The 23,633-nt window shown below is 49.0% G+C and overlaps 1 protein-coding gene across 5 annotated transcripts; it reads right to left on the bottom strand.

Annotated features, from left to right (window-relative positions):
• Positions 1-12,369: 12,369 nt before the first annotated feature.
• On the bottom strand, positions 12,370-22,981 carry LOC124958940 (galectin-12-like). Of its 5 annotated transcripts, XM_047517543.1 has the most exons (10): positions 22,860-22,981; positions 22,428-22,638; positions 18,730-18,818; positions 18,409-18,622; positions 17,543-17,662; positions 16,991-17,029; positions 16,390-16,416; positions 15,744-15,832; positions 13,152-13,302; positions 12,370-12,654 (listed from the first exon to the last, which is right to left on the bottom strand). In XM_047517543.1, exons 2-10 carry the CDS (start codon positions 22,494-22,496, stop codon positions 12,508-12,510), a joined length of 945 nt encoding a protein of 314 aa, XP_047373499.1. In that variant the 5' UTR covers positions 22,497-22,638; positions 22,860-22,981; the 3' UTR covers positions 12,370-12,507. The 5 variants fall into 5 exon arrangements, with proteins under 5 accessions (XP_047373499.1, XP_047373500.1, XP_047373501.1 ...); XM_047517544.1 differs by having other exon boundaries at positions 15,744-15,829; positions 22,428-22,949; XM_047517545.1 differs by having other exon boundaries at positions 18,415-18,622; positions 22,428-22,949.
• Positions 22,982-23,633: the final 652 nt, after the last annotated feature.

Here is a 23,633-nt window from a genome sequence, read left to right as displayed (position 1 = left end):
AGCAAGTGTCAAAGGGAGTTCCTCCAGATCACAGCAAGGGCCACACAAATCTATTATATGTTAAATCACCAAAGCATATCCCTCCCCCAGCCGGTTTTATTCTATGCTCATGTGAAGAATAAAATAAAAAGTAAGGCTAGTCACTGGAAGTATAAAATAGAATTTATAAATTCCAAAAGAGTATAGGAAAAAAGAGAAAACATAAAGGAGATGCTGAGTACAATAGCAAGTGAGAGAATCAAGCATGTGGGGGGGGCAGAATACTTAGAAAACACAAAATCAGATAGTATCAAATCCAAACATGCTGGATTCATAATGATTTTAATGGGTTAATAGTCAATTAGCGGACAGAACTCTCAAATTCGATTTCAACCACTCACTTAGGGGCTATGAAAAAAATCTACCTTAAAAAAAAAAAAAAGAGGAAAGGATTGGTTGAAATTCCAGACAAATAGGACAGCATAGCTGTTACTGCATGTTAATATCACAGAAGACAGAATTGGTTACAAAAGAACTACTGAATATAGGGATCATTTCACAGGGATAAACGGAACAGTGCATCAAGAAAACACCCTCTCTGAGAGTGCCCACTCTCTCCCTTGAGAGTGTCCCCTTCCCTTTTTCTATCCCTTCAATAAACTCATGACTATTACTCTGGAGAAAAAGGAAAAGAAAGAAATGCAGTAATTGCTAACCTGTATGCTCCCAAAATAGCCTAAAAGTATACAATAAAGCTTTAACAGAAATATGAACAATATTGGACAAACCACGACTAACTTTAAATGCACTTATCTTAAAAACTAGAGGAATGGAAACAAAATTATAAGAATATGGCAGATTTGGATATCTCCAGGAGGAACCTTCAGTTCCTGGACGCCTTCAGAACCATGAACCTGTTGATTGGGAAAGGCATACTCTTTCCAACTTCACCTGGACCTCGTGCTTGGCCAGAGATCAAGAAACCACAAACTAAGAGGAAAATAGCACACATTGTGTCTTCTGAATATATTGCAGTTAACTAGAAGATACTTACCATCCCCTGAGAACAGTGTAGACACACTTCTAAATAATAGGTACTTTGAGATCAAGAAATTAATAGTAAGACAAAATATTTACAAGTAAATAATAACAAAATGGAATGTTCAAGCTTGCCGACTACAATGAACAGGTAATTATGCAGTAATTTAATTCCAGTATGGAAATATGAGAAGGATTGGTGGACTCCTGTATTGGTCAAAATGGGCGAGGTTAAGCTACAGTAACTAACAGCTCCACAAATCCTGGTGGATGAATGTTACAAAGTGAAGTTTTCCTTTCTTCTAGGTCTGTTGTGGTACCACTCCCTAGGAAAACTGTTATCCAGGAAGCTTTTCAGTGTTTTGGTAGGCTGGAGGCCCTAACCACCAGGAGCTATAATATAAGGAGAACACACCCTGTCTGGTCAGTACTGAAGAAAGAGAGCAGGGGATATTAAATGTTGACAATTAGATGCCTCAGCCCAGGGTACAGAAATCCACTCTCAGCCCATTGGCCAGACCTATTCACATGGCACAGCCTGCCTTAGTCAGTTTTCTGTTACTATAATGAAGTACGTGAAGCTGGGTACTTATAACAAAAAGAGGTTTGTTTAAGCTCATGATTCTGGAGGTCCACAAGGTTGAGGCCCCATCTGATGATGGTCTTCTTGCTGGCAGTCCTAAGGTGGAGCAGGGCTTTACCTGGTGAGAGAGAGAGCACCCCTGTATGTGTACCTTCTGGTCTCTACCTCTTCTTATGAAGCCTCCAGTGTTCAGTCATGTGGATTCTGCCCTGATGATGTTCTCTGATCCTAATTGCAGCTCAAAGGCCTCATGTCTGAACTACATACCTGGATTCAGTTCCATCTCTTAAGTGCATCACAATGCGGGTTCAATTTCAACACGCTGAAGCTTTTGGGGGGACACCCAACCACACCCACACCACAGCACGGCCTGACTTAGAGAGATGGGAAGCACAATTCTGAAAGTGCAGAGGAAAAGGAGACCAGATGTGGGCGAGCGTGGCCAGTCTCCTACACTCGGTTTTGGAGAGAGTAGTTGGGCCCAGAAAAAAGACCTACCCGGGGGAGATCCAAGATGGTGGACTAGAGGGAGGCTGCGTTCCTTGTCGCTCCGTAACTCCGGTTTCAAGCAGAGGATATCTGTTTCTTGATTGCTCACTGTCAGGCACCTATCATCCGCCATTTGCCTGCCTCTCGCCTGTCCATCGCCTGCCTTACACCTGTCCATCACCCAACGCACAAGGTTCACCTCCTGATCGTCGGACAACAGTCAGCAAACTGATCGCCCCTGCCAGTGGAGCACCAACTGCCTGCTGCTGCCTGGAAGTTCACTGTTACAGTACCTGCAGGTTTGATTACACATGGCTGCTGCCATTTTGAGAAAACAGCCAGGCCCTGTAGACCCCTGGCTGGACTGACTGAGCCCCATCTCCAGGATCCCTCAACACTACCGATCACTCCCTGCCTCTGGGGCCCTCACATCTACTAACTGCTCCCTGCTGCCAGGACCCCCAGACCAACTGACTGCGCCCTATCACTGGGACCCCAGACCGACTGATTGCAACCAGCCTCCAGGACCCATGCCTGACCAACCACATCCCACCTCCAGAACCTCCTGCTGACCACAGCCACACCCTGAGTGCAGTTCCCTATTTGCCAACACATTTCAAAGCCAGAGCAGCCATCTTGGATAATCCTGGAAGCCATAGCTCCGATCTTTAGGTGGGGCAAATCCCATTCTGAGACGCCTGCCGGAGGCTTGAAGCTCATTGTCAGGTACCTCTCATGCATCAGGCTACTGAACTCTTGGAGGTTTCATTACTTTATGACTGTTATACTGTAGATTTTCTTTTTTCTCCTTACTGAAAAAATTTAAGTTTTTATTTCTTTACTTTTCTTGCTCTCTTTTCCTTTTATTTACCTGTTCCCTCAGAGTCTCTTTCACCCTTTTTTGCATGCTAATATCCAATTTCTTTTGATTACACTCTCACACTTTCTATTATCTAGAACTTCTGTATATTCTTTTCTTATCCCATTAACAGCCACATTCTACATCCCTCTGCATCCTCTTTGTCCTCCATTTGAAACTGCAGACCTTATTGCAAATCTGTTTGTTTTACTGAAGATAATATTTGAACTCATTCTGTTTATTATGACAATTTTGTTATTGTCCTCATAGGGGCTATTTGGTATAGGATTGCATAGTGTCTGAATTGGGCACTGCTAATATTGATCTCCCCTTAAAGAAAGGGTTTTGGAAACATATAGGGCCACTATAAGGCTATAGGAGGAAATCTGCAATACCCCAGATCTGAACTGCTAGAGGGGAAGATACATGAACAACATGAAAAAACAAGGGAAGAAAATGATCCAAACAAATCTAGATTCTATATAAATAGAATCCAATGACAGTATGTTAGAAGAAATGTCAGAAAAGGACTTCAGATTATATGTGATTAAGATGATTCGTGAAGCAAAGGATGAGATTAGAGAACAAATGCAGGCAATGAATGATAATACCAATAAGCTGAAAGAGCACCTGCAGGAAGCAAAAGATCATTTCAACAAAGAGATAGAGATTCTAAAAAAAAAAAAAAAAAACCAGAAATCCTTGAAATGAAGGAAACAATAAACCAAGTAAAAAAACTCAATGGAAAGCATCACCAAAAGACTAGACCACTTGGAAGACAGAACCTCAGACAATGAAGACGAAATATTTAGTCTTGAAAATAAAGCTGCCCAAACAGAGAAGATGGTAAGAAATCATGAACAGAATCTCCAAGAACTATGGGCCATCATGAAAAGACCAAATTTAAGAATTATTGGGATTGAGGAAGGTACAGAGATATAAACCAAAGGAATGAACAACCTATTCAATGAAATAATATCAGAAAATTTCCCAAACCTGAAGAATGAAAGGAAAATCAAATACAAGAGGCTTACAGAACACCAAATGCACAAAATCACAACAGATCCACACCAAGGCACATTATAATGAAAAAGTCTAACATTCAAAATAAAGATAGGATTTTGAAGGCTGCAAGAGAAAAGCATCAGATTACATATAGGGGGAAACGATTACGGATAGCAGCCAACTTCTCAACCCAGACTCTAAAACCTAGAAGGGCCTGGAACAACATATTTCAAGCTCTAAAAGAACATGGTTGCCAACCAAGAATCCTATACCCAGCAAAACTAACCTTCAGATTTGAAGATGAAATAAAATCCTTCCATGATAAACAAAAGTTAAAAGAATTTACAAATAGAAAGCCTGCGCTAAAGAATATCCTCAACAAAATATTCATGAGGAGGAAATGAAAAACAACAATGTAGGTCAGCAAAGGGAGGAATTACCTTAGAGAAAAACCACTCAAAGGAGAAACCAAGCCAAGTTAAAAACCAAAAATAAGCCCAAATGACTGGGAATACAAATCATATCTCAATAATAACCCTGAACGTTAATGGCCTAAACTCATCAATCAAAAGACATAGACTGGCAGAATGGATTAAAAAGAAAGACCCAACAATATGCTGCCTGCAAGAGACTCATCTCATAGAAAAAGACATCCACAGACTAAAGGTGAAAGGATGGGAAAAAATCTACCATGCACATGGACTCAGTAAAAAATCAGGGGTTTCCATCCTTTTATCAGATAAAGTGGACTTCAAGCCAAAGTTAGTCAGAAGGGATAAAGAAGGACATTTCATACTGCTTAAGGGAACCATAAATCAGGAAGACATAGCAATAGTAAATATTTATGCCCCAAACAATGGTGCATCCCTGTACATCAAACAAATCCTTCTCAATTTCAGGAATCACATAGACCACAACACAATAATTCTGGGTGACTTTAACGCACCACTGTCACCACTAGATAGATCTTCCAAACAAAAACCAAACGAAGAAACCATAGAACTCAATAACACAATCAATAACCTAGACTTAATAGACATATATAGAATATTCCATCCATCAACGAGCAGATTCACTGTCTTCTCAGCAGCACATGGAACCTTCTGGAAAATAGACCATATGTTATGCCACAAAGCAGCCCTTAGGAAATGCAAAAAAATAGAGATACTGCCTTGTGTTCTATCAGATCATAAAGGACTAAGAGTAGAAATCAATGACAAAATAAAAAACAGAAATTACTCCAACACTTGGAGACTAAATAATATGCTATTGAATGAAACATGGAAAACAGAAAACATCAGGGAGGAGATAAAAAAATTCTTAGAGGTCAGCGAGAACAACGATACAACATATCAAAATCTCTGGGACACTATGAAAGCGGTACTAAGAGGAATATTCATTGCATGGAGTGCATTCCAGAAAAGAATGAAAAGTCAACAACTAAATGACCTAACATTACAGCCCAAAGCCCTAGAAAAAGAAGAACAGAATAACAGCAAAAGTAGTAGAAGACAGGAAATAATTAAAATCAGAGCTAAAATCAATGAAATTGAAACAAAAGAAACAATTCAAACAATTGACAAAACAAAGAGTTGGTTCTTTGAGAAAGTAAACAAAATAGTCAAACCCTTAGCCACACTAACAAAGAGAAGGAGAGAGAAAACTCAAATTACTAAAATTCGTGATGAAAAAGGAAATATCATGACAGACACCACTGAGATACAGAACATAATTAGAAGCTACTTTGAAAATTTGTATTCCAACAAAATAGAATCTACCGAAGACATTGACAAATTTATAGAGACATATGCTCCTCCCAAACTGAACCAGGAGGACATACACAATTTAAACAGATGAATTTCAAGCAATGAAATAGAAGAAGCCATTAAAAAATCTACCATCCAAGAAAAGCCCAGGACCAGACGGATTTTCAGTCGAGTTCTACAAGACCTTCAAAGAAGATCTCATTCCAATACTTCTCAAAGTATTCCAGGAAATAGAAAAGAGGGTACACTACTGAACTCATTCTATGAAGCTAATATCACCCTCATACCAAACCAGGCAAAGACACATCAAGGAAAGAAAATTTTAGACCAATATCCTTGATGAATATAGATGCAAAAATCCTTAACAAAATATTGGCAAACCGTATCCAAAAGCATATTAAGAAAATCGTGCACCACGATCAAGTGGGGTTCATCCCTGAAATGCAAGGATGGTTTCACATCCATAAATCAATAAACATAATCCATCATGTCAATAGACTTAAGGATAAGAATCATATGGTTATTTCAATTGACGCAGAAAAAGTGTTCGACAAAATACAACACCCCTTCATGCTCAAAACACTAGAAAAAATAGGTATAGTAGGAACATACCTGAACATTGTAAAGGCTATTTATGCTAAGCCCATGGTAACATCATTCTTAATGGAGAAAAACTGAAACCATTCCCTTTAAAAACGGGAAGAAGACAGGGATGTTCTCTTTCACCACTTTTATTCAATGTTGTCCTCGAAACTCTAGCCAGAGCAATCAGGCAGACTAAAGAAATTAAAGGGATATGAATATGAAAAGAGGAACTTAAGCTGCCACTATTTGCTGATGACACGATTCTATATTTAGAGGATCCAAAAAACTCCTCCAGAAAACTTCTAGACCTCATCAATGAATTCAGCAAAATAGCAGGCTATAAAATCAACACGCACAAATCTAAAGCATTTTTATACGCAAGCAACAAAACAGCTGAAAGGGAAATGAGGAAAACAACTCCATTCACAACAGCCTCAAAAAAAATAAAATACTTGGGCATCAATCTAACCAAAGAGGTAAAAGATCTCTATAATGCCAATGAAAACTACAAAACATTGAAGAAAGAAATTGAGGAAGACCTTAGAAGATGGAAAGATCTCCCATGTTCCTGGATAGGCAGAATTAATATTGTCAATATGGCCATACTACCAAAAGTGCTATACAGATTCAATGCAATTCCAATTAAAATCCCAATGACGTACCTTACAGAAATAGAGCAAGCAATCATGAAATTCATCTGGAAGAATAAGAAGCCCAGAATAGCTGAAGCAATCCTTAGCAGGAAGAATGAAACTGGGGGTATTGCAATACCAGAACTTCAACTATACTACAAAGCAATAGTAACAAAAATGGCATGGTATTGGCACCAAAATAGACAGGTAGATCAATGGTACAGAATAGAGGACACAGACACAAACCCAAATAAATACAATTTTCTCATACTAGACCAAGGTGCCAAAAATATGCAATGGAGAAAAGATAGCCTCTTCAACAAATGGTGCTGGGAAAACTGGAAATCCATATGCAACAGAATGAAACTAAACCCCTATCTCTCACCCTGCACAAAAATCAACTCACAATGGATCAAGGGCCTTGAAATCAGACCAGAGACCCTGCATCTTACAGAAGAAAAAGTAGGTCCAAATCTTCACCTTGTTGGCTTAGGATCAGACTTCCTTAACAGGACTCCTATAGCACAAGAAATAAAAGCAAGAATCAACAACTGGGATAGATTCAAACTGAAAAGCTTTCTCTTAGCAAAGGAAACTACCAACAATGTGAAAAGAGAACCTACAGAGTGGGAGAAAATGTTTGCCACTCATACTTCAGATAGAGCACTAATTTCCAGAATATATAAAGAACTCAAAAAACTCTACACCAAGAATACTAATAACCCAATCAACAAATGGGCTAAGGATATGAACAGACACTTCACAGAAGAAGATCTACAAGCAATCAACAAACATATGGAAAAACGTTCACCATCTTTAGTAATAAGAGAAATGCAAATCAAAACCACCCTAAGATTCCATCTCACCCCTATTAGAATGGCAATTATCAAGAATACAAGCAACAATAGTTGTTGGAGAAGATGTGGGGGAAAAGGTACATTCATACATTGCTGGTGGGGCTGCAAATTAGTGCAGCCACTCTGGAAACAGTGTGGAGATTCCTTAGAAAATTTAGAATGGACTTACCATTTGACCCAGCTATCCCACTCCTCAGCCTATACCCAAAGGACTTAAAATCAGCATACTACAGAGATACAGCCACATCAGTGTTCATAGCTGCTCAATTCACAATAGCCAGACTGTGGAACCAACCTAGATGCCCTACAATTGATGAATGGATAAAGAAACTGTGGTATATATACACAATGGAATATTACTCAGCTATAAAGAATAATAAAATGATGTATTTGCAGGCAAATGGATGAAATTGGAGAATATCATGCTAAGTGAGATAAGCCAATCTCAAAAATTCAAAAGACGAATGATCTCACTGATAAGCGGATGATGACACGTAATGGGGGGTGGGAGGGGACAAGAATGGAGGAAGGAGGGACTGTATAGAGGGAAAAGAGGGGTGGGAGGAGTGGGGGGGAAGGAAAAAATAACAGAATGAATCAAACCTCATTACCCTATGTGAATGTATGATTACACAAATGGTATGTTGTTACTCCGTGTACAAACAGAAACAACATGTATCCCATTTATTTACAATAAAAATAAATTTAAAAAAAAAGACCTACCGGTACTTATATTAGGGGTACCCCATCGACAAGTCACTTCTTTGCTCAGTCAGCCTATCGTAGGCAGAGAAGCCAGCAAAGCCGACGCAGAACAACAGGGCTTCCACAGCGTCTGAGCTCTCACTCCCGATCAAGCAGCGAAGAGGGGCAGGATGCTGGCAGAAATCCCCTCACTTGAAAGGCAGAGAGTAAAAGAGATAAGAAGCAAGCTGCAGGGACACAAGGTAACAGGGAGGCCCAAGGAACTTTAGAAAACCATAGCTAATATCATTGAGGAGGTGGAAAGCAGATTCATTAAACAACAATAGGAGGCTGTGAAAAAGGGTATGCGGAGAGGAAGGGAAGAGTTCCTGACATTCTTGCTGAAGAGCTGAAACTCAATCTGGTGAAACCGCTAAGTAAAAGAAATACTGTGTGAGACAGAGGAAGATATTGAACCATGCCCCGCGGATTATCAGCAAAATTCAGATTCTGGAAAGCTCTACAAGGAAAAGAACCAACCGTGATTTTTTTTTTTTTTCCCAACAAATAAGCTGTAAGCAGAAAAGAGAGGAGGATGGAACCTACTGATTAATAAAGACCCAAGGGTGCCGTGCAGTGACTGGTGACCTCAGGTAGGAAACAGCAACCATATAAGGACAAGCTAGTACTGATGGAAGAGCAAGAAAGGTCACGGCCAATTTACCTTAAGCATGTAATGCAGACATAGATGTAATATCAGTGAATGGGTTGCAGCAACGTACTGATTAAACCTTCACCAACTTCTAGTGGGATTTATTCTGGGTACATTAAGGCAGAATAACATCAGAGCACCTTGTAAATATTTTATAGGTGCATGTTAATGGAACAGAATAACAGATTTCGCTGTGGCCTAACCATATGTGCATAGCACATGATTTGGTCAATTTCACCCCCCAATTCCTCTCCTGACCCTCTCTGCCTCTCTCCCCCTGGCTTGCCTCATCTTCCCTAAAGGTCACCCTTCTACTGTCATGGTGATCTTTCTCTCTTTTCCCCTCCTTCCTTCACATACGAGAGAAAACGGGATACTTTTCTGAGCTTGACGTATTTTGTCAACTTTATGGTCTCCAGTTCTGTCCATTTTCCCACACATGCCACCATTTTGTTCTTCTTTGTGCCTGAATAAAACTCCATTGTGTACAGACTCCACATTTTATCATTCACCTGTTGACAGGCACCTGGGCTGATTCCATGCCCTGGCTGTGGAGCATTCTGCCTCGATGGCACAGGTACACAGGTGTCTCCATGGCGTGCCCACTTCAATTCCTTCAACCACGTGCCCGGGCGTGGCGGAGCTGGATCTCCTGGTAGGTCTAGTTCTTTAGTTTTTTGAGGAAACTCTATACTGATGTCCATAGTGGGGTCACTAATTTACATCCCACCGACCGTGTGTAAGGGAGCCTTTCTCTTCACATCCTCACCAGCATTTATGGCTGTCTACTCAAAGGACTAAAAGAATCCAGCAACATTGCTAGAAACAAGAGACTCATCCATAAAGGCGGTGCATTTTTGTACCAGCATCAACCAAGCATAATTTTTAAAAAGAAAAAAATATATAAACATATAGAGAGGGAAGAGGAGCAGAGGAAAAGGAAGAGAGGAAGGGAGGCGAGCAGGGGGAGGGGAAGCAGAGGGTGGCGTCCAGCCCCCCTGTGCTGCCTGCTTCTACCACGTGGCAGAAGGAGCCCTGCGAAGGGAAAGACTGTACAGCACTGAGGACAAGCTACCCAGGGCCTGGGCATGAGTCTAAGGAAACCGTGCAGGCGCTGGCAAAAGTAGAAGTAGAACCCACTGAGAGATACGAAAGACGACTCAATAAAGTGGGAGAGCCTGTCTACGACTGAAAGGCAGCAAGGTCGAGGTGCGCGCCCCTCGCCACTGCAAGTCCACACGTTCCGTTCACTTCTACCAACGACGAGAACTGTTACTGTTATGGGACGCAACTTAAGTACAGACCGAATAAATTTGAGAGTCTTTATTAAGCTGGCCAGCTGACTGTCTCACACAATGCCCCAAAAAATGGCTATTAGAAGAACAGCCCCAAACACAGGGTTGTAGGGGGTTCTTATACCAAAAATAACATCAATCATAAGTGTCTGTTGCTATGATTCAAAATTACAGACTAACATCATGAGATCATCGACAGAGGGGGAAGTGGGTCAAACTGACCCTTACCTAGATACAAACTAAAGAATGGTCACTAACATCCACACAATCACTGTTCACATGGTACATTGGTTAAGAGCAATAGGAATCAAAAGAGAGCAATTCTTCACTACATAGGAGTTGCCATTGTATATTATTAAACAGGTCACACCAAGTAACTGACGATGGGCACAGAGGCGGGGTGTTCCCATGGAAGAAACTTATTTCCTACATAACAGGGAGTCTCAGAGCACAATGGAGTCTGTAGTCATTTAGTCTGGCCTATAACATTCTCATGGAGCCTGATCTGTCAGCCCATCACAGTTACTAGTGGAAACTGACAAGTGTCTTCCAGAAGTTCTTGTGAAGAATTAAAAGGGTCAGAAACAGCTGAGAGCACCGGGAGGCCTGTCGCGTTCACCGTAAGGAGGATGGGGACCCAGGACGGGCTCGGCGCCAGCTGGGCAAGCTGGGCGAGGCTGAGCTGCCTGCCCCCTGCCTTGCTGGGGCCTGGGATCTGCTGTTCCTGACCCCTCCACCCTGCCTCTTCTCCTCGGTGACCTGGACCTTCTGGAAACCTCGGTTTCTAGGTGGCCCCTCCTCAGTGGTCTTTCTCACTGATTTCCAGTTTTACTGGACTACAGTCGGGGCATGTTTGCTGTGAAATCCATACTCTGGGGAATCTACAAGATTTTTCAAGGCAATCTTGGAACCTGGAGACGGGGAAGCCTATTCAGAGTACTGCACTCTGCGTGTCGGTGCCAAGTCTTAAAAATACTTGTTCATTTCAGCTGCTCCATTATATGCTTCAAATTCTCAATGTCCTTCCTTTTTTTTTTTTTCCTGGTCTAGTTATTCTGCTAAAAACAGTCACGTGTCACTTAATGATGAGGATAAGTTCCTAGAAAGGCATTGTCTGCCATTCTGTCATCGTGGGAGCCAGAGTGTCCTCCACAAGCCTGGCTGGTCCAGCACAATGTGCCAGGCTGGATGGCAACCTGTGGACCTCCGTGGGCTGCGCGGCCAGCTGACTGACAGGTGCTCGTGGGGCAGGTGACCGTGTGAGCAGCACTAACTCCCTGTGGGTTACCGGCAGGCGTGGGGCTCTCTCCCTCCTGGGCTGGTGGTAGTGAGCTTCTCTGAAGTGCAGTCCTGTGAGGGACCTGGCCAGATCGTGAGCAGCTGAGGTGTGCGTCACGTTGGACAGAGGTCACGCCTACGACCGAGCGCTTGCTGATGAAGTGGGAGCGTGGACGGAGAGCCTCAGTCCCGGGCCTGGGCTTAGGAAATAGGGGGTCTCATCTCCTTGTGGCTCCTCAGCGGCCGACACCCAGACAGGGCAGCAGCGGAGCTCCAACCACATGGCCAGTGCTGTGCCCTGGTCACGGCAGAGTGACGTCTAAGACAGGGCCAGAGAGCTCCAGGGCAGGAGGGGCAGAGCTGTCCCATGGCCTGGACCACCTTCTCCAGAACCTCTAGGTAAGAATGAAATAAATGTCTGAATTCTTTAAACAACTGTACTTTTCACTACTCTTATCAGGCCGCAAAACCCATGCGCATGAGTGGGTGCTAGGCCCTGAAGGAAGATGACCCAAATCCAGGCCCCTGGTGGAGGACAGAGTTGGAGCCACCTTTACCCCCAGTGCCTCCTCTGCTGGGGGCCCAGCTCCCCTGCAGACCGTAGGCTTGTGACCCGGACGTGAACCAGGCCTGACACCACGGTGGCGGGAGGAGGGTCTAGTGAAGGCCGCAGAGTGGGCCTGTCCATGGGCCCTGGGAGTGGACTGGCCTTCCTCTCTCTGGCCGGGTCCCCTTGGAATCCTCCTCAGTAGTGGACACAGTAGAGTTGGATGCTTCCACGGATCTGGAGCTCCCGCAGCCTCTCCAGGGTCTGCTGGTCCAGGCTAGTGGTGCCCACAGCCTGTCCATTGAGTGCCAGCTTCAGCGCCCCCTCCTGGCACAGGAGCAGCACCTGGGAAGGAGGCCTGAGTGGGTGGTGGGATTGCAGCAGACCCTCACTGCCTGCTTCCTGTGCTACCCGTCTGGAGCCTCTTCCCCTTGGAGGATGCGAACGCGAGACCCAGAGAGGCCATCTGTCACCAGCCCACTGTGGCCCTCACGAAGCTGTTAACTGACCCTGGGCCTCAGTTTAACTTCCGCAACCGAACTTGCCTCCCACTGAGAAGGGGCTCTCCACCCTGGCCGCACACTGGAACCACCGGGGGAGCTTTTGCACAGGTGATGCTTGGCCCCGCCTGCGCTCATTACGCCTGGCTTCTGGGCCCCAGACCCGGGCCTCAGTGTGGAGGGTTGAGGGCCAGGGCCTAGAGGTGCTCTCTGCTGGGCTGGCCTGGCTTCCCAGCCCGATGACATCTACCCTGCCAGGATAGGCCCCCAACTCCAGATCACGTTGGAAACTCCGCTCTGCTCTCCCTCCCGCAGGGGTGTGTCCGCTTGGATCAGACCCACCTCGAAGAATCGCTGGGGGTGAAAAAGGAAGGGGGCTGAGATCAGCTTCTTGCGTCCCCAGGGCGACACCCAGGCCAGCGTTCTGTCTGTGAAGGACGCCCTGAGTGTCACAGGAGCACGGGCGGCCTCGTCCCTCAGGCTCAGAGCGAACCTGCAGGAGCAGCCAGAGAAGGGGATCAGCCTCCGTTGTCCTCAGGCCGCTGAAGCCCCTGAGGGAGCAGCAGGCTCTGGAAGATGCAGCAGACTCCAGGGCTGTGCTCCTCTGACAGGCTCGGGCTGCTGCCTGGGACCCGTGGCGGCTCAGAGGAGTGGCAGGACCTGAGGTTGATTCCCTGAGGTGCAGTCTCCTGACTGGGGGTCGGGGCGTTACCCGGCCTCAGCCTCAAACCGTCTCCTGAAAATGGGGAGACAGGGATGATGACACAGTAGCTGACATTTATTCAGTAACCTGCCAAGTATGGTCTTAGGTATTGGCAGGCAGCCTAGTGGGTAGAGCCAGGTACCTGCGCTCCACCCTGGCCCTGCTGCCTTCTAGTCCTGTGACCTCGGGCAAGTGGCTTAATGTCTCTGTGTCCAGTTAACGTCATTCAGGGATGGTAAGAGTGCTGTGTCTCTTTTCAGAGGTTGTTGCTAGAATTAAATGTAATGTAAGGGTTAACTTAGAAGAGCGCCTGGTGCGTAGTAAGTACTGAAATGACAGCTTTTGTTTAAAATATTATTATAGGACACAAAATTAACCTCAAAAGGACACACAAAGAAAACAAGTAGGAACCAAGGAGGTAATGTCACTGAAGAGTAGCAAGTCCCTGGCGCACAGTAGGTGTCCTACAGGAGCCAGGGTCTGCCTTTGCCTTAATCCTCACAGAAGCCTGTGCTGTGAGGTTTATGGGCCACTTCAAGGTGAGGACAGCCAGCTAGGGGACTGACTCCATTACTAGGAGCAGCGCTGGGGCCTCAGGCTGGGACATGGGCAGGGTTCATGACTCCAGGGGGGGGTCTCTCTGTTGCCTGCCTGCTGCCTCCCAATAGGACCCCCAGACTATTCTGTGTCTTCTGAAGTGACCTTTCTCCACCCCTGCAGCTGCTGTGGGCTGGATCCCAGCAAGAAGCAGGTGGGAGCAAAGAGGACGCAGCCCGAGGGAGAGTCGGGAGAGGCCTCCTGGGGAGGGCCTCTGAGGCCTCCAGTGGCTCCACGCCAGGCCCAGGCTCCCACATTTCCGCTGTGGGAAGGAGCAGGCAAGGGCTGAATGTTGGAAGGACCCGGAAGGCAAGGGTCTGAGGGACGCCCACGGGCACAGCGGGCCTGCCTGAGGAAGGTTCTGCGGGCCCACAGTGTTCTCCATTGTAAATTCACACCTGTTTGCCAACAGAGGTTATGTAAAAGAGGGTTTGCAAATTCTCTTTAAGAATAAGCGGGAGATCTGGAAAGACTGGACCTGGGAAATGGTCTTCCCACTCCGCACCCCTCCTAGTCTGGTCCTCCCTACTTATGTGGCCTGTCTGTCCTCTGAGACATGTGCATCGACAGCCCGTGAGATGGCAGTTAGGTTATTTGCTGTGTCACCAATACCAGCGTCACGGTTTGGAGACAGGGTATGAACGTGCCCACATGCCTCCAAGTTCTGGGGGGGGGGTGCCCACCTGATCACTGAGCACCTTATCATTTCCCATCACCTCGACATTACCCTCCTTCATCTGATGGGGAACTCAGACTCAGGAGACTTTCCCAAGCAGGCACAGTTAACGAGAGGCAAGCCAGGAATGAGTCCCGCCTGTGTTCGCAGCCATACTAGCCAGGATGGGCTTCATGCCCGCATCTTATGTGCGATCAGGAGCACACAGGGAAGGTGTAGGTGTCAGTGACTTAAAAACAGACGGCAACGAAGCAGGGAGAGGACAGGGTGCTGCCTCGCTCCCCTCCCTGCCTTCTCCAAGACAACGCGGTACCACCCACGAGGCGGGACACGCACCGGGTGCCAGGTACTATCTATTTTAAGCACCAACCTGAAGCCAGCATGATTATTAGACCCTTTACAAATAAGGAAACTGAGGCACAGAGAGGAAAAGCCGCTGCCCTAAGTTTGCACAGGTGGCAAGTTTCCTGGCAATGTGGTCTCCCAAGACATAACACCCAGTGCCTTTGCTCCAGGTGGGCTGGCAGGCCCTTGTCTGAACAGACCTGAGCAGAAGCTCGGGACGTGTGCGCCCCCTGGAGGAGAAGCCGGGCAGCACCCTGCAGTCCTGTCCCTCCCAGTCCTGGCCTCCAAGTCCTGGCTTCCCATGACTCTCTCCCTACTCAGGGGCCCTGGCTGTTCCTAAAAGAAGCACTGGGTCTCTCTGGAAGGCCGCCTCCTCTCTCGGGGTCTCCGTCTGTGTCTGCACAGGCCCTTTCCTGGATGGAGATGCAGGGCTCGAGGCTGAGCAGAGGCACCAGGAGGGAAGAGGCTCCTGCACTGGGGCTGCTGGGCCCGCTGGTTCCATGGCTCTGTGGCCTTGGGCAGGCATCTCCCTGCTCCTCCGTCCTCCCGCCGGAAGGAGGGGTGAAACGGCAGCGCTGGGAAACGAAGCGGGTGACGCTTGCTGGATACTTACTCTTTGGGCTCTTGCAAGACCAGTCCCCGAACTATGATGACCTGCCCAGGCCAGAGGCCCCGAGGAAGAGCACGTGAGCAGGGCACCTGCTGAAGGAACGCGGGGACAACGGGAAGACTCAGGGAGGGTCGCCTGCCTCCAGGAACAGCCGCACGGGCTACCCCCAGGGCCAAGGGCGCAACATGGGCCAGGCGAGTGGCTGCTGCACAGGGAAACGCAGCTCTGTTCATTGACTGGACACTGGTACAGGCCGCTGAGAGCGTCCCCTGCATCCAGGCCCAGACCAGTGCCCCAGTGTCTGAGCACCATGTGCCTGACCCGAGGCTGTGACCTGAGCTGCAATGGCCGGATGGAGAGCTAGGACGGCCGCGTGCCTCTGTCGTGAAGCCTGACACTGGCCTGGCACAGAGACACCAAATATCTTTGTGCAGAGTAAGTGGAGAAAAGGTCAAATGAGGACGGATTTCAGCTGCAGCTGCCTGGCCCACCGCAGCTGCAGTTTCCCACAGAGGAAGGGAAACCCCGAGACCAGGGGCATTTCCCACCACCGGGAGCTCGCAGCCTCCTACCCAGGTGGTCCGCCCAGCCCTGAGGGAGCAGAGAGGAGGCCAACCTCCAGGGGACACAAGGAGGGAGCATCACTCACCAGCCTGGGACTCTGCAGCAGGAAGGGCTGTCGGGAAGGAAAGGCACAGGAGGCCACTGGTGTTGCCTGAGGAAGGTCCCTCTCACTACCCTCCTTCCACCCTTGCCATGCTTTGGGGTTTGTGTCGCTTACAGCAGAGGGTGAGTGACTGGAGCCCCAGTGGGTCCTCTTGAACCCAGAGACCCACCAGCCCTGGGGTGTTGAGGAAGAACTGGCCAGGGGATTGGTCATCCCACACCTGGACCAAGTTCATGGGCCTAGTCTCCCCTTCTGTCACAAAAGGCCACCCCAGCCTCCTCCCAGGGTCACTGAGAACAGAAAGCTCCAACCAGAAGGTGACTCCTGATGGGGATTAGGGTCCTGGTCCCTCCAGCCAGCCTGTCCCCACCCATCCTCCTGGCCCTGGAGGTGGTTGGCAGAGGCAAGTCCAGGCTGACCCTGGGCTGGAAGGAGCCAGCCCCGTCCATGCCGACCCCGGCAGGAGGGAGGCAGCTGGACCCGAGCAGTGCAGCTGCAGGCCCCCCAGGGGAGCAGGGACTGACCCACTGGTGTGTCCTGCCTTGCCCGACCACAGGGCCCCGCCTTGCCCCGAGAGACTCACGTGTCCCGTGGGATACTCTCTGCTGCCCTCCTGAAACGGCTGTCCAGAAAGAGGAGAACAACGTCCAGGATCCCTGCACTGCCCCGCAGCCATTGCCTGGCCCCAGCCGCCCTGCCCTGCTTCCCACACAGCCCCTCAGTGGCTCCTGGATTTCGTGCTGGGAACCTGCCAAATCCTAGGCCCCCAAACTCACTGAATGGGACTCAGGGGGCAGGTCCCAGAGACCTGTATTTTGAATCAGTCCATCAGGGGAGAATGACAGCCGGCGAGCCCAGCCTGGGGGCCCACGTGCCAGATCTTGCCCTTCTGGCCTTTGCTCTTAGCGTCAACCTGACCCCACAGCCAGCAGACCCTGCCACCAGCTCCTGCTCCCTCTCTGCCGTCACCATCTCTTCTCTCACCTCCCTCACATGGGACACCTCGGAGGACCCCTCCCCCAGGACTATTCCTGGCCTATAGGCCTCTCTGTCCCCTGGTCTGGTGGGTGTGAGGGTCCCAGGCCTGCTCGGCGATGGGCCACGACACCCCAAGCTTTGGGCCAAGAGCACTTACACTGATGTTCAGGAATCCAACAGCCTTCACCAAGATGTCACCAAATATGCCCAGGGTGTCCACCCGAGACAGCGGGATCCGGTAGCGGTAGTGGAGAAAGTGCCGTCCATCCACACTCACCTGGAGAGGCAGACGGGGCCAGGCTCAGCGGCAGCTGAGCCTCGTGGGCTCATGACTGTGTCCCAAGCTCTGGCAAGGACTTCAGCCTAGAGGTGTCCTCATGTGGCTTCACACAGCTCCGCAGGGTGAGCACACTGTACAGAGGAGTTAGGGGCCTTCCAAGGTCCCAGAGCTGGCAGAGGGCAGCGCTGGCACTCCACGTCCCTCCCTGCCCCCGAGCAAGCCCGTCCCCTTCTCAGCAGACCCAGAGCATCGTCCTCAACCCCACTGACAGGGAGGAAAGCGAGGCTGGAGAGGCTGGCGCTGTCCTCGCCCTCAGTCCCGCTCTCCCTGGCTGCCTGGTCCTGAGGCTTCTGGAGAGCCTTGTCTTTCCTGCAGGAGTTCATCTCAGAGGCCGGGGTCTTGCAGAGAGCCCTCTCCTGTCCCTGCTGCCTCAGCTGTAAGATGGGGATGAAGTGCCCCCTCACAGGGTGGAGGGTGGATTCGATGAGCTGAGGCATTCAGTGGCTTAGAGGGGCTGGGGACTCAGGGCACAGCCTCGCTCAGGCCTGGGTTTCCCCCAGCATCCACCTGCCTCCCCGTGAAGGAAAGGCTGAGCCTGTGCTGGCAGCTGGAGCGCCGCCTTGACCGTGGCGGTCGAGGCCTCTCCTGAGCCAGCACCAGTTTTCCAGCTGCCCTGTGGGTCCAGGGAAGGATGGGTGGAAGGAGACAAGTTCAGGACCCTGGACGCCACCCCTTCCGTTCACCTTCACCTCCTCGTTCCCAAAGAGAAAGAGGATGAGGAAGCCGGCCCCTCTCTGCAGGGCCAGGCCGGGCCAGCGGGCCTCCCTCTGCCAGCGTCCGCTGAGCAGGGTGTTGCAGATGACGTGGGGCTTGGTGGTGTGGAAGCGGGGGTTGAAGTGGATGGCGATGTCCGGCTGGGGGCGCAGGCTGCAGCCACACTGGAAGTCCACCTGAAACCTGGCGGGGGAGGCAGCTCTCAAGCGCTGTTCTGGGCGGAGACCCCCGAACTCCCAGAGCAGAGAGGAGCCCCCGCTTGATGCCGCCCGAGCTGAGCTCCCTCTTACCTGTGGGCACGCAGCGGGACCACGCCCTGCAGCATGACCATCTTGCCTGCGTGCAGGCCACCAAAAATGGTTGTGACATACGGAATCACCTGAAGGAGGGAAGAAACCATGCATGCAGGTTGGAGAAAGGCCCAAGGGACCCCATGTCCAGCGAGTGGGGAGGAGGAACAGGACCAATCAGCTCTCCCACCCCAAACAGAAAACGTCCTTACAGGAAAAAATCCCTTCTCTCTGAAACAGCCTCCTCCGCCATCTTGCCTGTCTTGGACAAATCAAAGCTGCGTCATGCTGGGAAAGCCCCTTTGGTTCCCCTGCAGCACCAACCAGCTAGCCGTCCCCAGCTCCCAGGACACAACAGGCTGCTGTGTTCCCACTGAGGCTTGTCATTCACTGGTGCCACCCTGGTCCCCAGAAGCCTGCTACTGAGGCTTCTTTTTTTTTTTTTTTTTTTTTTTCTTTATATCCCCCAGGTCACTAGAAGATCAGGGGCCCCTAGGGCCTCTTGTACTTTTTGGAGTTTCCTTCTTTGAATCAGAGTCCACTCCATCCAGGATCAAATAAAATTTGGTAAACAGATTGTGAAGTCCTTGATGCTAATTCATGAAGATTGATGGGTCTCACACACCTGGAATCCAGTTAGGAAATGTAGGCGTAGAGTAGCAGCATATTTCTTCCCCCATGTAATCAAAGGTAAAGGGTTTTGCCATGTAGGGTTTTGTGGAATTCAGTATTTTACATAAATCTTTGGTAGTGGTTCCTTAGGGGTGAAATGTCTGTCCAAGGCAGAGGAGTAGCGATGTGTATTACCTCATATTCTACATTAACAGAATTCACTGTGAACAAGGCAATATTGACATCATCATAAACATGAGAGAGGTTAGGTCCCCTTTTTTGTTTTTTTTTTTTTAAGAGGCACATTTTAATTGGGTGGTGTGCATGTTCAACTGAGGTCTGTTCAGTAGAACTGTGGGAAATTCCATGGATTAAAATTATATTCTATTGATTACAAAATTGAGCAAAGGTGCTAGAAGTATAAGCAGGGAAGTTGTCAGTTTTTAAATAATGAGGTTTGCCTGGGTGGCAATAAAGAGGAGCACATGATAGATACAGGCTGATACCTTCTCTGAATAAAGTGCATTGGAGGATGTATCTATGGTAACATGTAAGAAAGAATAGGGGTGGAAAGGAGGAAAATGAGTTACATCCATTTGCCAAAGATCATTAGATTCGAAACCTCGAGGGTTTATGGTTTCCCAAGTAGAACTAAAGGTATGCAATGAGATAAATGACTTTTTTTAATTTATTTTTATTGTAAACAAATGGGATACATGTTGTTTCTGTTTGTACATTGAGTAACAGCATACCATTTGCATATTCATACATTTACATAGAGTAATGATGTTTGATTCATTCCGTTATTTTTTTCCTTCCCCCCCACCCCTCCCACCTCTCTTTTCCCTCTATACAGTCCCTCCTTCCTCCATTCTTGCCCTCCTCCCACCCCCCATTATGTGTCATCATCCGCTTATCAGTGAGATCATTCCTCTTTCGAATTTTTGAGATTGGCTTATCTCACTTAGCATGATATTCTCCAATTTCATCCATTTGCCTGCAAATGCCATAATTTTATTATTCTTTATAGCTGAGTAATATTCCATTGTATATATATATATATATATATATATATATATATATATCACAGTTTCTTTATCCATTCATCAATTGAAGGGCATCTAGGTTGATTCCATAATCTGGCTATTGTGAATTGAGCAGCTATGAACACTGATGTGGCTGTATCTCTGTAGTATGCTGATTTTAAGTCCTCTGGGTATAGGCCAAGGAGTGGGATAGCTGGGTCAAAAGGTAAGTCCATTACAAATTTTCTAAGGAATCTCCACACTGCTTTCCAGAGTGGCTGCACTAATTTGCAGCCCCACCAGCAATGTATGAGTGTACCTTTTTCCCCACATCCTCGCCAACACCTATTGTTGCTTGTATTCTTGATAATCGCCATTCTAATAGGGGTGAGATGGAATCTTAGGGTAGTTTTGATTTGCATTTCTCTTATTACTAAAGATGGTGAACATTTTTTCATGTTTGTTGATTGCTTGTAGATCTTCTTCTGTGAAGTGTCTGTTCATATCCTTAGCCCATTTGTTGATTGGGTTATTAGTATTCTTGGTGTAGAGTTTTTTGAGTTCTTTATAGATTCTGGAGATTAGTGCTCTATCTGAAGTATGAGTGGCAAAGATATTCTCCCACTCTGTAGGCTATCTCTTTGCATTGCTGATAGTTTCCTTTGCTGAGAGAAAGCTTTTCAGTTTGAATCTATCCCAGTTGTTGATTCTTGCTTTTATTTCTTGTGCTATGGGAGTCCTGTTAAGGAAGTCTGATCCTAAGCCAACAAGGTGAAGATTTGGACCTACTTTTTCTTCTGTAAGATGCAGGGTCTCTGGTCTGATTTCAAGGTCCTTGATCCATTGTGAGTTGATTTTTGTGCAGGGTGAGAGATAGGGGTTTAGTTTCATTCTGTTGCATATGGATTTCCCGTTTTCCCAGCACCATTTGTTGAAGAGGCTGTCTTTTCTCCATTGCATGAGGCTTCTTGAGGACTGTTTAATGGCCAGAATGTGGGACCTTGAGGCAAAAAGCATGGACGAGTTGGAGCTGAGAGCTGACCCTCAAGAGGAGCCTGAGGGGAACCTCGCAGTGGCCCGCAGGCTTCCTGGCCTTCCTCCTGGCCTTCCTCAAACACCCCACACTGTCCCAGTCCCTGCCTCTCTGGTTGCTTTCCCTGGGTGGCCACAGGCCTCCCAAGAGCTGCAGCCTCATCTTTCCCTTTGTTGGGCTCAGGGCCCCGCCTGGCACCGTGGGTCCCCGCAGAGCTGTTTGCAGGAGTGTGGACGGCGCAGCAGGAAACTCGGGCAGCCTCAGAGGGTGGCCTTCACGGGTTGCTTCCAACTCCCAGCAGTGCGCACCTGAACCACCCAGAAGGAGCTGGAGTGCCCAGCGCTGCCCTCCCAGCCTCAGACCCCAGCCTGTGAAGCAAGCAGTCCTGGGGCCTGGGCACCCGCTTCAGTCCATGTTGCAGGTCCTGGGGGGACACAGAAGGCCAGGGTCCCCACTGGCCAGTGCCCACCTGCAGCTTAGCAGGGCTCAGCAGTTCAGAGGCTTCCACTGCGCAGGCCCAGGCAGGGTGTGTAATTAACTGAGGCCCTCGGGGGAGGAGAGCGCCAAGTGAGGGAAAGGCAGGATTAGTACGTGCTCGCGGGGTGTCCCCTGGGGCATCGCCTGGCTTCAAGTCTCATGAACAGGAGGAGGAGAGGGACCCACAACCCCACCTCTGGCTGGGAGGTTCCTCTGAAACTGTCCCTTCCAGGCTGGAGATGAGGCCACCCTTCCCACTTATCAGTGTCCCCTGCAAGGATCCCACCCACTCCCCCATCCTGCTAGCCACTCTCCCAGTAGGGACACAGCCTTGGGTCACCAGTTTACCAATGTCCAGCAGCCACTCACATGCAATTAGCTGCTCAGCCACTGTCCTAACCTCAAGAGAGCCTTCCAGAACTGGGCAGGTGCTGGGGAAGCAGGGCCCATGCCTGAGGTCCTCTCCACCCCAGCACCCGGGGGGAGTCCCTGCCCAGGGGCAAGGGAGGTTCCTGGGGCCCAGGAAGTCCCAGATGCAGGCAGCTGCTCACCGGGTGGAAGACTGGAGGCTGCAGGATGAAGCTGTCAGGAACCGGGTCCAGGGTTTCTCCCGGTGACATGAGGGGCGGGGCCGCTCCTACTGGGGCTGCGGATCCTGACCAGGACCCACCTTCCCCTGCGGGGTCCTCAGCGGCCAGGGAGCTCTTCCAGCTGTTAGTCTCACCTGCCCTCCGCAGGGTCCTAACGCCGCCTGGAGCCAACCTGGCAGGGTGGGGTCCAGCCGCAGAGTCACACCCGCCCAGCCTGAGGGTGCCGAGCAAAGCCTGCCGCTCTGACTGGACTGCCCTGGTCGGCGGAAACTCCGCGTCCGGGGTGGGACTGGCACTAAGTCACCAAGGAACTGGCCCCCTGGGTCTGAAGCTCGTGACCACACGGAGGGAAGCCAGACGCTGGCCTCTTTGGATTTGTTTCTCTGGGCTCACCTGAGTCCTCAGTGGGTCGGACCAAGGGTTACACAGGCGTGCAGGTTCCAGCAGCAGCCCCGTCCCCAGCTTCCTGGACAGTGGAGGGGGGGCGGGGGCGGGGCTTCCCATTCTTCCTCCCCTTGTCACCAAAGGTCTCTTCTCCTTCCCTCCCTTCCCTACCCTTTCTCCACTCTCCTTTTCCCAAGTTTTATGGTCCCCTGTGACTCCATTTCAGCAACAGCCATAGTGCCAAGGACCAGCTGGGGTCACACAAAAAAAGAAAGACAGAAAAAGGCAGTGAGGAAAGGGAGGGAGGCAGGCCTCGGCTCAGGCAGGCAGCCAGCCGCAGGCGGAGCAGGAACTGCACCCGGACACCTGGATTCCTGCTCAGCCTCTGCCCTGCACTGTGTGCCCTGGGCAGCTCGCCTCCTCTCTGGGCCTCATCTCTTCACCTGCATAAGAGGGTGGCCACTGCCGTGTCCTCAGCAGCCTGTGTCTGAGTGGGCTCAGACCTCTGCGTGGTAGGAGAGTCCTCCCAGTCCTGCTTGGAGCGTCAGGAAGACTTGCCCTTGGAGTGGAGTTTTACTCAGCCATGAAGAACAACAGAATCATCTCACTTGCAGGAAACGGATGGAAATGGAGACCGTGATTTTGAGCAAAATACACCAGACCAAAGAATAAGTATCCATATGCTTTCCCTCACATGTGGAGGGAGGCCACAGGAAAACCCAGGGGCTGGGGGAAGGGAGCCCATGGAAATAGGAGGGTGGCCTGTGGCATAAAGGGGGGCAG

The sequence above is a fragment of the Sciurus carolinensis genome, chromosome 11 (genome assembly GCF_902686445.1).
Source record: "Sciurus carolinensis chromosome 11, mSciCar1.2, whole genome shotgun sequence".
In the NCBI taxonomy this organism is placed as follows: domain Eukaryota; kingdom Metazoa; phylum Chordata; class Mammalia; order Rodentia; family Sciuridae; genus Sciurus; species Sciurus carolinensis.
This window is presented reverse-complemented; position numbering and strand designations above follow the sequence as displayed.